Genomic DNA, 16,212 nt, shown 5'->3' on the forward strand with positions numbered 1-16,212 from the left:
TCAAAGGTTAGGAGCTGTCTCTCTCTCACACAGCCTGTCTCTCTCTCACATGGCCTACTCTCAAAGGTGAGGAGCTGTCTCTCTCTCACACAGCCTGTCTCTCTCTCACATGGCCTACGCTCAAAGGTGAGGAGCTGTCTCTCTCTCACACAGCCTGTCTCTCTCTCACATGGCCTACGCTCAAAGGTGAGGAGCTGTCTATCTCTCACACAGCCTGTCTCTCTCTCACACAGCCTGTCTCTCTCTCACATGGCCTGTCTCTCTCTCACATGGCCTACACTCAAAGGTGAGGAGCTGTCTCTCTCTCACACAGCCTGTCTCTCTCTCACACAGCCTGTCTCTCTCTCACATGCTACTCTCAAAGGTGAGGAGCTGTCTCTCTCTCACATGGCCTACGCTCAAAGGTGAGAAGATCCTCTGATGCTCAGCGCAGTTTTACACATGCTATCCAACAGTGTGAGTGTGGGCCACTGGGCTTCATACTGCAGTGTGAGTGTGGGCCACTGGGCTTCATACTGCAGTGTAATAGTATATAGGATTGCACACCTTCTGCATAGACATCTTACTCAGAAGAAATTCCCATGACCTTGAGGTTCGATGGAGACCAGATAAGAGGCTTGAGATGACATTTGTAGAAAAGATCAGTGGATAAAGAGGCCTCACTTCCTGGTGCTTGCTCTTGTTCCAGACTGCTGGGGAAAGGTGGACCCATCTGGGAGGAGGGCTATCAAACGAGACATCTGGTGAGTATTACGCATTATTCAGGAAAATTAGATAGTTCAAGGTTTTGACAGATTAATCTGGGATTATTTTCCAATTTGACTGCTAGATTTAATCCATTATTTGAAAATGGACCCTTTATGAAGACACTAATAGTGTACAGCACAGACAGACAGACAGACAGACAGACAGACAGACAGACAGACATACAGTAATAGTGTTCAGCACAGACAGACAGACAGACAGACAGACAGACAGACAGACAGACAGACAGACAGTAATAGTGTTCAGGACAGACAGACAGACAGACAGACAGACAGGCAGACAGACAGACAGACAGACAGACAGTAATAGTGTTCAGCACAGACAGACAGACAGACAGACAGACAGACAGACAGACAGACAGTAATAGTGTTCAGCACAGACAGACAGACAGACAGACAGACAGACAGACAGACAGACAGACAGACAGACAGTAATAGTGTACAGCACAGACAGACAGACAGACAGACAGACAGTAATAGTGTACAGCACAGACAGACAGACAGACAGACAGACAGACAGACAGACAGACAGACAGACAGACAGTAATAGTGTACAGCACAGACAGACAGTATTGTAATTATCTCTGAGAATAGAAGGAAGATATATATTGCTTTACACAGAAATAGAACTTTTTGAAAAGGACTGTTTAATCCAGATGTTAGAAAAATAACGTACTGCCCTTCTTGTTCCACAGATTGATTACCTGCCTCCCCAGGCTGGTTTAATGGAAGCTGATCCAATCATTCGACAATCTCTGGTCTCTTCTCCGTCTCAAAGACGCCCCAGCGTTAGGCCCTCATCAGATGAAGACAGGAGCCAGGAGGCCAGTCCTGCACTCTCTCCACGGGCCAGTCCTACACTCTATGCTCGGTAAAGCACCTACTACCATGAGAGTGTACCAACAGTGAAACACCAGACAGACCATTTCACATTATTAGTTGGTTTTATTGATTTTTTTTTTCATTGAAGTGTCTTCAAATAAAATAAAATAAAAGACTTGTAACTTCATGTCTTCCCACAGTCCTGAACCTGAAGCATCCTCTGGGGATAGAGAGCCCTGTGATGATGGGAGGCCTGTTTCTGTCCACCCAGATGAACCCTTGTCTATGAAAGATATGCATCAGCAGAACACATCACTTGTGAGACGCCTCTTTGGTTATAAATGACTCTTTAACAGTAATAAACAGTAAAGAGGTCTTTCCTAAAGCATCACCGCTTTACTGTTTTATTCAACAGGTGAAAGACTGCAGTGTGAAGATGTGGCAGAATTATGCTTAGGAGGAGAACTAACAGTTTGTATCCAACCAGGATGAAATGCACTTGCAGACTGAAACAGGCTGCTTTCCCAGGAAGATGGAGATCTGTGCGATGCAATTCAAGAGCTGTTGCATGTTAATGAACAAAGCCCTGCTTCATGTCTTAGGCATGTCCAGTAATTATTGAAAGACATTAGAAATAGTGTTATAGTTCCCTAACCCTTACGCAGCACTCAGACATTGATAACATTTATGATAACACTTAGACTGATGAGACTACCTTGAATTCATTATGTGTCATTTTGTGTCATTAAAAAAAAGAGAATAAAAATAACAATTTTTGAACAGTCTCTATTGTCCTTTATTGTAATTCCTTCATTATTTTCTTTATAAAATATACATTTTATATTTATTTGTGTGCTTTGATTATGCTGATTGTGATATTATGTCGGGTAAAACATAAAAGTAGATTTCGAAGAATGTACTGTTATAATCATGCTGAGCAGAACGTATACCGTACACATAAAGGGCTTTTATTAACCGGAAATGTTTTTTTTTTTTGGGTAGGAGGTTACATGCGATTTTATGAATACCCCCAATCGTGTTGTGATCAGTGCGTTTCCTGCGCTTTGTCACCTTGGCTGGGTGATTCTCACAGGCTTTCAAACTAATAAACATCGTCACTGACAGAGTTGTCCGCTCAAACACAGCGCGTAGGCCTACTTATGTGCTCATCTTTGGTGTATTTGTAAGAAGTTTAGTGTTATTTTTATTTGACATTCAGAAACTGTTTGATTTCAGAACGCCTCAGATCAACTCAGACCAAATATATTTTGTCATATAAAGGCAACACAATCGCTACATTTGTTTACAGCATATCTTTGATTCACTACCTATAGTGGTTTTCTGCTTCACAAATTAGATGAGCCCATACAACAGACTGTGTTGCTTCATGATGTTACTGGCACTGGTTGGCAGAGTAAAAGTTTCACCAATGCGGTCGGTCAAAAGTCAAACTCAAAAGAGTGAGGTTTGTGCTCATGCAAATACGCCCTTGCAGATGATGCTTTGATATAATTGTAAATATTTACAGATGTGGCACGTTCATTCACAATTTGCGATGGACAGTAGACTTTTGATGTGCCCATTTCCACTGATATGGCCGCCGTCGACCAATGTCTTTCCAAGCGGCACACATCAAAGTAGAGACAATCTAGCCAATCAGCCACACTCTAGCAATGGCAATCTACTCACTGATGGTTCGTCCCTGTGGTCTATTTATTACAGTCCAGACGGAGTAACGGACCAGCTTTACCTGCCTGTCCTATTCATACAGTGCATGAGGAGAAGGAGAGAAGTTAATTAGACTTAAACTTTTAAAGGCCTTTTGTCATTTTTGCTTTGTCCACACTGACGCGCTGGAGCTTTTGGATAGAATGGCCTCAGGTGTCGGAGAGTGTCTGGGAAAGACGGTACACCACCGAGTGGACCATCTCCTGAGTGCGGTGGAAAATGAACTACAAGCCGGGAGTGAGAAAGGAGATCCAACGGAAAGGGATTTAAAAGTTCACCTTGACGACTCTGAGCTGTGGCTGAAATTCAAAGAGCTTACAAATGAAATGATAGTGACCAAAACTGGAAGGTAGCTACTTCTTATCTATCTGACATCGATACTTCACTTCTGATAGCTATACTACGAGGGAACAGTCTGACGAAGGTTGATCTGCGAACGCGTACCGCTCATTTTCACCAGTGTGCAGAAATCTATGCAATCTTACTTAATTGCTACCTATGCAACATCAGTATTTAACTACAATCAATAGCTGATGTACTGTGACACCCGTGTGATTTAATACACTATTTTATATTTTAATATCATCCTTCTACCATGTTTCAACCCCGTACCTTGATGATTTAATTTCTTAAAATCGGTATAGGAACACATTCAAACACATCTAGAGAAGCTTACAAGGATATGTGTAAGACCTGTGGCAGTTTATTCCCCTCCAGGTCTACGTTTTGATTGGCTGATCCATGACTATTCTTTGATTATTTTACTTATTTGTACTGTTTTATTATTTGATTAGTTAAATTCCAATGCTGGGAATTCTAATCATCTCTCTTCTTTTACGCACCAGGCGGATGTTCCCTGTACTGAAAGCGAACGTGTCTGGTTTGGACCCAAACGCTATGTATTCCTTCTTGCTGGATTTTGTGGCTGCGGACAATCACCGATGGAAATACGTGAATGGGGAGTGGGTTCCCGGGGGTAAACCAGAGCCCCTGGCGCCCAGCTGCGTCTACATCCATCCAGACTCACCAAATTTCGGGGCGCACTGGATGAAAGCTCCCGTTTCCTTCAGTAAAGTGAAGCTTACCAACAAACTTAATGGTGGTGGCCAGGTGAGTTGAGGGTTCCCGATTAAATCGAAATGTTGGATATTGACAGGTTGTGTTTGATAATGTTTGACACAAAGTGTGCTTTTTTTCAGATAATGTTGAACTCTTTGCATAAATACGAGCCACGTGTCCACATTGTGCGGGTTGGCGCACCACAGAGAATGATCACGAGTCACCCTTTCCCCGAGACGCAGTTCATCGCAGTGACGGCGTACCAGAACGAAGAGGTGAGAGGGTCTCTTTCTGACAATGAATGCAAGCTGTCAATACTACAGTCACTCCAGACTTGACAGTGGTAGTTCAACCAGGGTACTGAGCAGCTGCACTCTTATGGTTTGAAGTGTCTGTATGAGCTGTTTTCTCAATGCAGTCCTTTTCTTTTTAGGTCACTGCTCTGAAAATCAAATATAATCCTTTCGCTAAGGCTTTTCTGGATGCCAAAGAAAGGTATTGTGATAGATTCTTAAAGACAAATAACCTATTTATAAATGACCCTCAAATACTAACTGCTGTTAAGGATTTTATTTGAGTTTGTGATTCATTTGGGTTATGGATTCATTTCTACATTTCACTTTACAGAAGTGACCACAAAGACATATCAGAGGAGGCTGGTGACCAAGGAGGCTATTCCCAGCGTAAGTTGTTAAGAATTGCACTCTTCAAAGCCGCTGATGTCCATCAAGTATTTTGATACGTCATGGGTAACCTCATCTGGAATGCGTTGCATTAAAGAAATGTAACCGTAGTTGAATGAACCACAACACAACATCAGAATCAGAATCAGAATCAGAATGGGATTTATTGCCAAGTAGGTTTACACCTACTTGGAATTTTTTCTGGTGGGAAGGTGCATACAGTAAACATAAAAACATACAAACACAATAAGTACTACACATAACATAAAAACATAAAAACACAAATAAGTACTACACATAAGAAAAGTACTACACATAAGAACCAAGAAACACAATATATACGATACAAATATATAAACATTTGCAACACCAAATAAAGTTTATGTCAGGTCTATGTGGTCAAATTATAGTGGTAATTGATTTTAATACACGCTCTCATCTTCACTTTCCTCTCCTATGTAGTGAGTGGCTGGTTCATTCCTGGCTCTGGAGCTCTCTGTCCTCCCAGCAATGCTCACCCCCAGTATGGAGGCCCTCTGTCCCTGTCTGCACCCCACGGCTGTGACCGCTACTCTTCCTTGAGGAACCATCGCTCCGCACCCTACCCCAGTCCCTACACCCACCGCACAACCTCCCCTAGTAAGTAACAGTCTCCAGTTCAACCGCTCCACACACACTTCCTGGTTATTATTTCCTGTCATTAGTTGGTTGAAAGAACCAAAATGTAGCCTAGCGATTGCCCCATGTTTTGGGTGGAGGCATAGAAGTGATTGGTTTCATGGCATTTCAAAATGGCTGCTCAGATGAGCGCTCCCTGAAGAGAGTGTCCATAACGCACGCACGCACGCACGCACACACGCACACACACACACACACACACACACACACACACACACACACACACACACACAAACACACACACACACACACACACACACACACACACACACACACACACACTCCCTGAAGAGTGTGTCCATAACGCACGCACGCACGCACGCACGCACGCACGCACACACACACACACACACACACACACACACACACACACACACACTCCCTGAAGAGTGTGTCCATAGCGCACGCTTCATTCCCCACCATTAACAAGAAACTCAAACAAGTGTGTGTGTGTGTGTGTGTGTGTCGCCTCCCAGGGAATGTCTTGCATTCCTGCCGCCTTTGTTTGAGTTGATTCTCAGCATTGTAAACAGCTGGGTCTCTTGTGTGGAATGCCTGGGCCAACTCGTGTGGCATTTCACTACTGAAGATATTACTCAGCGTGGCTCAGTGCACTTACTTACAACCTCAATATCAAATGTTTTATCAATACAAAAATAAATAAAACTGTGTTTTGTTAATTACTGAAGCTCTACATTGTTATTTGCCATTGTTGCTTTGATATTTTTGGTATATATTTTTAGATATTTTGTCACAAATGACAAAAAACTGTTTTGGGTTATGACTTACTATAAGATGTTTGTGTTTTTCATGTATGGATACACAGAACAAACAACACAGAACAAACAACACCGAACAAACAACACAGCATTCTAGTGCATTTCTATGACAGTGACAGTGATATTTTGTATGTTAATTATGTTGTTATTTCAAGCCTGACAAAAATGGCATTACAAAGTATGAAATAATGTCCTATACTCTAAATACATTAGAAGTCTATAAAACAATGGTCTTGTTGTTGTTTGTCTATAGCCGGCTACACAGAGAACTCTTCAGGATGCCTGTCTGTGCTGCCGGCGGATAACTGGTCCAGCTTACCCATGTCTCCCCACTCTGGCATGCTCCCCCTCAGCCACAGCACCAGCCCCACTAACACCAGGTGAGTGCACCAGTCCCAACACTAACACTAACACACTAACACACACACTAACACTAACACACACACACACTAACACTAACACTAACACACACACTAACACACACACTAACACCAGCCCCACTAACACCAGGTGAGTGCACCAGCCCCAACACCAACACTAACACACACACACACACACCAACACCAACACTAACACACACACACACACTAACACACACACTAACACCAGGTGAGTGCACCAGCTCCAACACACTAACACACACACTAACACACACACACACTAACACTAACACACTAACACTAACACACACACTAACACACTAACACTAACACACACACTAACACACACGCACTAACACACACACACACACTAACACACACAGTAACACACACACTAACACACACACACTAACACTAACACACTAACACTAACACCAACACAAACACTAACACACACACTAACACTAACACACACACACACACACACTAACACTAACACCAACACACACACTAACACACACACTAACACTAACACACACACTAACTCCAGGTGAGTGCTCTCTTCCCTTGGAGGGGCTTCGGCCGACGGTAACCTAACTAGGGGCTGCCCAGTGCCACGGCCCTCTAGCTTCACTGCTAAATAGATAGATAGATAGATAGATAGATAGATAGATAGATGGATAGATAGATGGATACTTTATTAATCCCGAGGGAAATGTAGGCCGACAACAGAGCTACTTGGAAAGGCTGCCACTCGCGTCGGCGCCGGAAGACACTAGCGCCGGAAGACACTAGCGCCGGAAGACACTAGCGCCGGAAGACACTAGCGTCGGAAGACACTTGCGTCGGAAGACACTAGCGCCGGAAGACACTAGCGTCGGAAGACACTCGCGTCGGAAGACACTAGCGCCGGAAGACACTAGCGCCGGAAGACACTAGTGAATGAATGCGGTTCACCTAGCTTTGGCCTGAAGGTACTGTCCACAATCCTGAAAGTTGTGAAAGGTTGTTGATATTTGAGCTAAATGGCCAATTAGATTCCTCCCCCCTCCCTTGAGCGATGTCTGGATTGGTTGATGGCTCGGCCCCCAAGCCACAGGTGGAAAACCGAAACCAAATGCTGCAGGATTGTTCATCTGTGGGTGGAGATGAAGTGAACGTTGTTAACTCATGTGCTGCTAACTCTCACAGCTAATTCCCTCAACCACCACTACTGTGGATGGCATACGCACACACACACACACACACACACACACACACACACACACACACTGTCACACTCATCTCAGTGTTTGTTTTGTTCCTCTTCTCTGCAGCCAGTACCCCAGCCTGTGGTCCATGAGCAACTCTCTGGCTCCGGTCTCGCAGTCTGGCGGGATGTCCAGTGGCCTGGGCTCTCCGTTCCTGCGTGGATCGACGGGCCACTACCCTGGCCTCACGCACCCCCTAGCAACGGCCCATTCTGGCTCGCCTCTGTACGACAGCGCTGGCTCAGACCTGCATCACGACTCCTCGCAGTTCGACACGTCACCCCACCTGCGTCTCTCCGCCGCTTGGACACCTGTCACACCCCCTTCTTTATGAAGACTGTTGCCAGTCATTTGTGGATATTTTAGGCATCTATGCAATAACAACTGAGGATGATGTTCAGTTTTTTATGGAGTTTAAATCTGTGTATATATGGGCTGGGACACATTCTAACACATTCATGTTGCTTCCAGTAACAGCAATAGACTGAATTGAGAGCCAATCACTTTCAATATCTTGTGTAGTAGAGCACTTCAACCCTTATGTGCTAAATGTAAATGATGTAAATATGAATGCTATTTTGTTAATCTTATTGCAATTTCAGATTTTTAATTTCCAAAATGAATCATTTACGTTTTTTTATTTCAGTCATATGCAATATGCTGCCTCACAGCCATATGTTGAATAAAATGTTTTTCATACAACTAATTCAAATTGTCTTGGTGACAATGAAAGGTACAACACACACAAGTGAGACCGAACAAACATTATTTACACACCTGTATTTCTCTACACCCCAGTGTCTTGTAGGCTAAACAATTCTAAGACCAACACACCTTTGTGGAACAGCTTTAGTCTTTCAATGACAGTAGCTTGAATGGAATAGTTGTGTAACGCAGTGTGTTTACTGGACAACCTAAGAGGCGATCATGAGAAGGTCACAGTGTGGTGTCTTTAAATAGATGTCTCATTTCTCACGTCTCGCTCAAATTAAAAATCGATTTATAGTCCCACACTAGTTTCGCATCACATCGTGTTGTGTAACAGCATTCTCATGACGACTCGGGCTTGACTGCGTCCTCTCGTGTGTACTCTTCTTCTGACTGGATTCCCTCACGTAGGTGAGGAATGACATCCATCTGGTGTGCTTCAGGCGGCTGTGGGCTGTGTGTGTGTGTGTGTGTGTGTGTGTGTGTGGGGGCTCTGCCGGAGAAGCTCTGGGACATGGCAGGTGAAGGCACACACCGTCTAAGGACTGATCGTGTCTTAAACACATTTGTTATCAGTCTTCAACAGTTGGCCTGTCACCCAGATTTTACTTGACAGACTCAAGGTCCGTCTTCTCCTGATAGTGTATACTCTATTCAGACACGTTTCATGTGTTGGATTGTATGAATTTGTACTTTATCACTATACGTGGTTGTAGTATAAGTATGTAATTATTCTTCGTTTTCACTACAGTGTGAAGAAACAATCTAACTGAATTGTAAACTGATACTGAGCTCATCCCTGAGTTCTGTTGGTTTGGTCACAGTGGCAACTACGGGTCCTCAGAAGGCAAGTTTGGAAGAATTGCAGTACTAATATAAGGACGATTCAGGAATAAATGGTGTGACACAAAACGTCCAGTAGATGGCAGAATGTCCCAAACTCTGCCTGACGCCAGAAACTCGATGCAAATGAGAAATGTGACCCAAGTCTATGATGGCCTATGCAAATAAGAACCTGCTTACGTCATAGAGAAACAACAGCAGTCATTGTTCTTGAGGCGGTGTTCCTTTTCTGTTTAGTTTGGACTCTCACATGCAACATGAACACACGGATGTGAGTGAGCTCTCTGTCATTTCCCCGAAAGCTAATACATCTTCGAATTTAAAATATGCCGAGGTCCAGTATTTTTACTGTGTTGCTTTCCCAAGCTTTTGAAATATTTGCAAACTTTTCTCGTGTGATGTAAACGTGTTTTGACAAGCCCATCACACACTCAAAAAAGCATCACAAAAGCCAATAAAAAAAAATGTCCTTATGAAAAAGAGAGGATGCACGCACTTCTCTGTTCGGTCGGAACTGCAGTCAGAGAGAGAGTGACATCTTGTAGTAGAGGAACACATGGGACCAGTTGTCGGGGAACATTCTGTCTCTTTCAGTTTGGAACCTACCGTTGAATTCAAAGAATCTGGCAAAGAAAAGAGTGAACTGCGGTTAGACGTGTGAAGGGCTGCGGAGTGTAGCACATCTCGTCATCCCTGTAAAGAGAGAGAGAGAGAGAGAGAGAGCGTTCAGGAAAGCCATTGTGAGAGCTGCCTCCCAGAGGATACAGAACACATTCAGTTTAAGAGATCAAGGTCACAGTAAATGCCGACCGCAGGGAAACTGAAAGAATCTGGGATTCCATCGTGTGATCTTGATTACAGGGCTCTGGAGACTTTCTCCATCCTGGTAGTAGTAGAGGTGCTTCTATTCTTTCAGGCATATTTCGTGTTTACACTGTTGGTGTAGACGCGAATGTTAATAGTCTTTCACACTATGAAAATGTGTGTCCTTCACACGCCAAACGTCTGTCAAAGAGTAAAGAGGGGAAACTTCACCCGTCCTCACAAACACAGGTCATTTTACGACCTACGGAGCGAGGTAATCGAGCGGCGAGACTACGCACGTCATAGAGCCCCATTCGTTGGCAGCGTAGGTTTGATTAATTTCCCTGACTTGAAGTCGGGTTCAGTTAAAGTCACATCAAGGCTAGGCTGTAGCTCAGGCGCCTACTGCTACTGTACTTATTCCTTGTTTTTCTATTTGAGCCTATATGGTGGGATTTGGAACACCCACTGTGAAAAAAGCCCCCAGAGATAGTAAAAAACCTGTACAGTAGCAGCCAGTCTTTTGTTCTTTCATAGCCCAAGCACCCTTCACGTTTTCGTTCTCGGGTGCACAGTAGGTAGGCTACGGCGTTTGCACGCAAATTCAGCCTTCCCTCCGAACACCCCTTGAAGGCATTCTCTCTCTCTCTCTCTCTCTCTCTCTCTCTCTAATAATCCCATTAGGATCCTATTGAAAAAAGCTCCCTCTGTCAAAGCGCAAGCATTGACGCAAGCAGCTCTGACGTCAGTAGCTGCAGTGAAAGGAGGGAAAGTGAAGCGCGTGAAGCTTGTTTGCTTACAGAAAATAGTGAAGGCGGGCGTCATCGGGATACATAGAACTGCCAGGGCGAGGGATGCATTTGCATGAAACCATATGGTTTTCATGGTTGGACTTAAACCTTTATTGACCATAAATGACGAATCACGTGTAGCTTCATAAATGACAAAACACAATGAACCGCAGCCTAATCCAGACATGAATAGATGCGCGTTGTGTAAATAATAGCCTAATAAATGAAAGGGTAGACATATATTTACGAGCGAAAACGTGTTAAAGATATCATGTCTAGTGATAAGCATCGGTAAATTCAGAAGAGAAATTGCAAATGACTACTAACAGTCAAAAGCACTTCACTAAACAACAGGTGTGGACTCTTCAAAGACGTCTGAACAATGCTAGCAATCTTACTTTTGACTCCCCATACTAAGCTTTGTCTGCAACAAACGAAAGTTTTAACTGTGTGAAATAATATACACAATACATTTGCATTTGGTTTTCGGGATAATTTTTCTTTAGATATTCACATTCGAAGGAAATATTTCATAAGGTTATACAGCTGCATGCTAAATCTTTACTGTTTTCACTAAGGGAGCCAAACGGACTTCGGGAAAGTCTTTGTATGAGTATCGTGAGACCAGACGAATTTAAAACCTTGTGTTGCTTGCGTAAAACGCACGACTGTTATCATTTGAGTCAATCTGAGCTGAAGCCTTGGCATCATTTGCGAAGGGGGTGCTGACGTCAGAGTCTGCTGAATGAAAAGAATATCTTATTTCTGCTGAACCCTTTATTTAAGGCAAAGTTGCTGCGTGTCGTTATACCAACCTGACTATCAAGGCTTGGGACTTTAGGGAAAACAACAGGTAAGCCGCTGCTGCGCGATTTAAGGGTATTGAGAACTGGCGGTGAACGATGTTGGCTTGGTCGATTTGTGTTTCCCTGGCAACTGAATTGGTAAGTTTTATGAAGAGCCCAAATAAGACAAAGCAAGAGACTTTTTTGGTAAATAGACAGAACGATGGTAGTTTCATAAAAGCCAAACTACAACAACAGGGCATTCGCATTGCCATAAGCTTCGCGGTGTTTTGCCCGACCGAGGCGAAACTTTGGGGGAGGGATCTAGAGAGATTCTCCCTCGCGGCACAGATGTTCACCGCATCTGCCTCCCACCGCCTGCAGCGTGCGCGTGCGACGGCATTTCTATCGCTCTCCGGTGACGCTGTTAGATGTTGAGAGTGCCCTGCTTCTACCCTGAACAGCTACCATAGGGCCACGCACCGATCGCCGAGATCAGAGATTGGCTTACATCTTTAGTTTCAGTGAAATACTGAACGTGGTGTTTCCCGATGACAAAGCTGTAGGCTATAAATTGAAGTGACAGAATCATAAAAGAGCAACTCAGCAACAAGATTCAATCTGGGTAATCGCTGATCATGCAGGTAAAGTTGGTGAAAGTGCTACAGTGGAAGACCAACATTTATGAGACTCACTGGGCGCATGTTGTTCTGCCAACAGGGACGATATGCCTGAGCAATGCATTGTCAACGCTGCGCGCTCTCACGCTGAACACAGTGGAGTATGATTTTGGACACACGTGATTTCCAGATAATTACTTCTATTGCAACACTTCATCATTGTTGAGAGAGGTATATGCGTTTCGTGCCAATTGCACCGTGCGACTTCAACATCGTCTTCTGGTGCCGTGCATCCGCACTAACAACTTTGGAAGTGATATACTTGGCAGAGGAAACAGAGGAGGTCTGAATGAATGAGATTGTGTCTTCTTGCTTGTATTTCTCCACACGCCATCCTGCCAGTTACATGTGCTTATCTAGACAACAAAGAGGGTCTCGATTTCAACCACCTCTCCGCAGCCGGGTTAGAACAAATCCAAGGAGGAGGCATCATTTGAAAGCGAGCGAGAAAAACAAATGTCGAGGAAAAGAAAAACTCCTGACGACGGCGGCGGCGACCAAGCGGAAGCAGAGGGCTCAATGCCTACGAGCGACAGTGATGAAGGTATGAACTCCTCCACTATTTTGAGTCCTCTCACCTGGGAACTCTGCTCAGTTCACGTACAGGTCACAGGTGAAAATGCTGTAAAAGAAAAAAAGAGGTTGCATTGGAAGCTGTATCATACAAAGGCTTTCTTAACGAATGTTACATTGGTTTTTTTTTAAAATCATGGCATTGATAACAAAATTATGACAAAAAAATCCGTGTTAAAATATTGATGTTAACAGCTCGTATCAAATTGCACAGTTTGAGGACGTTTTGCACTAGTTTGAATCAGGCCCTTTCAGCCATAATTCCTGCACATATCATTACGTCACTGGAACTGTGGACTGCCACTTCACAATAAGTCAATTGTTCTCGTTATCATTCCTGTGAAATATGAGCATATAGGATGATATATCCACGTCACTGTCTATTAGGCAAAACCCATCTAAGCTGTACACACATTTCAAACATGATATGGTTTAATATTTCTTTGCTGGTCTTGCTGCATCTGTATAATATTTTGCTCAAATATTTCATCATTCTAAACCTTACAAAGAACACTCATACTATGTCAAGGTCACGGCTCCGAAGGTTGGCAGGTAACACGTATCACACTGGCAATGAGATCCCAGCTCTGCTGTTTACACACATTGAGCGACCTGCCAGCTTCGTTGTTGGCCACATTGTCTGGGTTCAGGCCAAAAAGAGAGTTTCCCTTGGCATGTGTTGAGGGAGAACCAGGCACTTCCTTGCCCTGTGGAGCCTGGCATCTGGGCCTGTTTGGAGTGCATACGTACGTTGCACACATTTCCACCTGCACTTTGTCAGGGACCCACACACACATAGAGACACACGCAAACAAACAAACAAACACACAACACTGACATATCAGGCATATTCCCATACGCGTAATACGTGTAAAATATGAGTGTTGTCAGGAATTGTCTTCTTGTGGTTTTTTTTTGCCTCCTATTTTAGGCTAAATTCCCAAGTTTCTTTTTTTCCACAATAGCCAGACATTTGTAACTTTGTTTCCGGTGTGTGAGACACGATGTATAGGTAGCCTCAAAAAGGAATCTTCACTGACCCTTAGGCGCAGTGTGGAATGAATTGGCCATTCTTGGCAGCCAACAGGCATACAGTAGCCTAGCTACCATCACCCGCCAGCGCTCTGTTGCCCTACCATCACCCGCCAGCGCTCTGTTGCCCTACCATCACCCGCCAGCGCTCTGTTGCCCTACCATCACCCGCCAGCGCTCTGTTGCCCTACCATCACCCGCCAGCACTGTGGCTCGCATTCGCAGCCCATGCCCTGTTTTGTTCTCTCCGATTTCTATGGCTGGAGTAAGTAGAGGAGACATTGAAATGGGGGGGGGGGGGGGGGGGGCACTGAGATTCATATCAGGACCCACAAAGGGATTTTTGTCTGCAGTACTGGACTGAAGGCTGGACCTGCGGAGGGGAGTGCTTTCCTGGCTTTGCCGTATAGCTTTCTCCTGCCATGGTGTTTTGCATGGAAGCCGTGGAGTGGGAACCCAAAGGTTTATGTGTGGTTTTAACACACGCAGTTTGCAGTCATCACGTGACTAGTACACAGTCATTACAGGTAAACTGTGATGTCACAGCCTGAAGTGGTCTAGTTTAGGGTGGATCAGTCTGTTGAGGAAGTGACATCATCCAAGCAAACATGTCTATACGAGGCGTAAAGCAGTCGCTTCTGAAATACGGGCATCTTTAGGCACACGTTACGGCCCAGGGCATTACAGACTCTAGGGCTGATTAGTTATGGCTGGATAAACCAAACGCATAATTAGGGAAATACGAACACTGTTTTGGATTCAATTGGAGTTACCTTTGAGAAAGGGGTATCTTTGAGGTGCTAACCTCTGAAAGTTTTTCCCTTAAACCTTTGAGGATTCAATGTAACATTTTAAAGGGCTCTTCTATGGGGACAAGTTAAAGATAAAGATAATGAATAATCCAAGCAAGATGATGAACCAATATCAATCCCATATCAGGGACACACTTGTTGGGAGGAGAAATGGATCAGATCCTTAACCTCAGAAGAACCACTGGGATCTTCTGTGAAGTGAAGTTGGTTCACTTCAGTGTAGCACTGGATCCACTGACACATAAGATAAAGAGAACACACGGTTTTCTATAACAGTAAGACATTTATGTCTAAAACTACTAGCTAACTAGCTAACAGGTAGGTCTGCAACACCAGTTGGAAGCTACTGGAGGATAAGGCATGAAAGGAATACATTGTGGGTAATATTACTGTAATATAGGTGGAGCTGATTGTTGTACATTTTCAGACAGAGAAATGAGTTATCCTGAAAAACGGCTTTCAAGTTTCCCAAATGATCCCATTTTCCCTTATCCTTTCCCTTATGGGCTTCCCGTGACGCAGGTCACACTTGGCTGTAGATTAGTGTAGGCAAGGTCATATGCAGAGATGTGGCAAGGTCATATGCAGAGATGTGGCAAGGTCATATGCAGAGATGTGGCAAGGTCATATGCAGAGAGGTGGATGACGTCGTAGATCTCCCCCATAACAGCTCATGTGTGCATTAACATTTTAATAATTACTCTTATAGCGTCATACATCGGCTCAGTTAACAAGTATATATACTTCAAAATGATCACTATCCCCTTCCTTAAACTGCCTTCACAAATGCAGTGTATCTTACAACACTGAACTTACAGTGAGGTCAAAACCATGGTGTAGTATCCTTCTCTGTATTTATTTTGTACAGGTAGAGAAGTATATTTTTTCAAGTAAAAAAATATTCTTTAAAAGTGTAATCAGTCGTAGTCTTAGTGGTAAACTACTCCAATAACGGCATTTGTGGCGCTCGAGGTGGTTAAGTCTGTTATTGCCACTGCGTAGTGCAACTCTCTCTGGGTCTCAAGGTTGCAAAGTGTGTGA

At 43.9% G+C, this 16,212-nt stretch overlaps 1 protein-coding gene and 1 long non-coding RNA gene across 2 annotated transcripts; both read left to right on the forward strand.

The window, feature by feature from the left end:
• The first annotated feature begins 1,569 nt into the window (after nucleotides 1-1,569).
• On the forward strand, nucleotides 1,570-2,371 carry LOC122129332. Its single transcript, XR_006151761.1, has 3 exons — nucleotides 1,570-1,635; nucleotides 1,787-1,904; nucleotides 2,002-2,371. It is a non-coding gene; the product is annotated as an uncharacterized LOC122129332 (long non-coding RNA).
• Nucleotides 2,372-4,211: 1,840 nt separating this feature from the next.
• On the forward strand, nucleotides 4,212-8,518 carry LOC122129330 (T-box transcription factor T-like). Its single transcript, XM_042704324.1, has 7 exons — nucleotides 4,212-4,424; nucleotides 4,514-4,648; nucleotides 4,807-4,868; nucleotides 5,001-5,056; nucleotides 5,519-5,695; nucleotides 6,767-6,893; nucleotides 8,210-8,518. The coding sequence occupies exons 1-7, from the start codon at nucleotides 4,212-4,214 to the stop codon at nucleotides 8,475-8,477; spliced, it is 1,038 nt and encodes a 345-aa protein (XP_042560258.1). The 3' UTR covers nucleotides 8,478-8,518.
• The last annotated feature ends 7,694 nt before the right edge of the window (nucleotides 8,519-16,212 follow it).

The sequence above is a fragment of the Clupea harengus genome, unplaced genomic scaffold (genome assembly GCF_900700415.2).
Source record: "Clupea harengus unplaced genomic scaffold, Ch_v2.0.2, whole genome shotgun sequence".
Lineage (NCBI taxonomy): Eukaryota > Metazoa > Chordata > Actinopteri > Clupeiformes > Clupeidae > Clupea > Clupea harengus.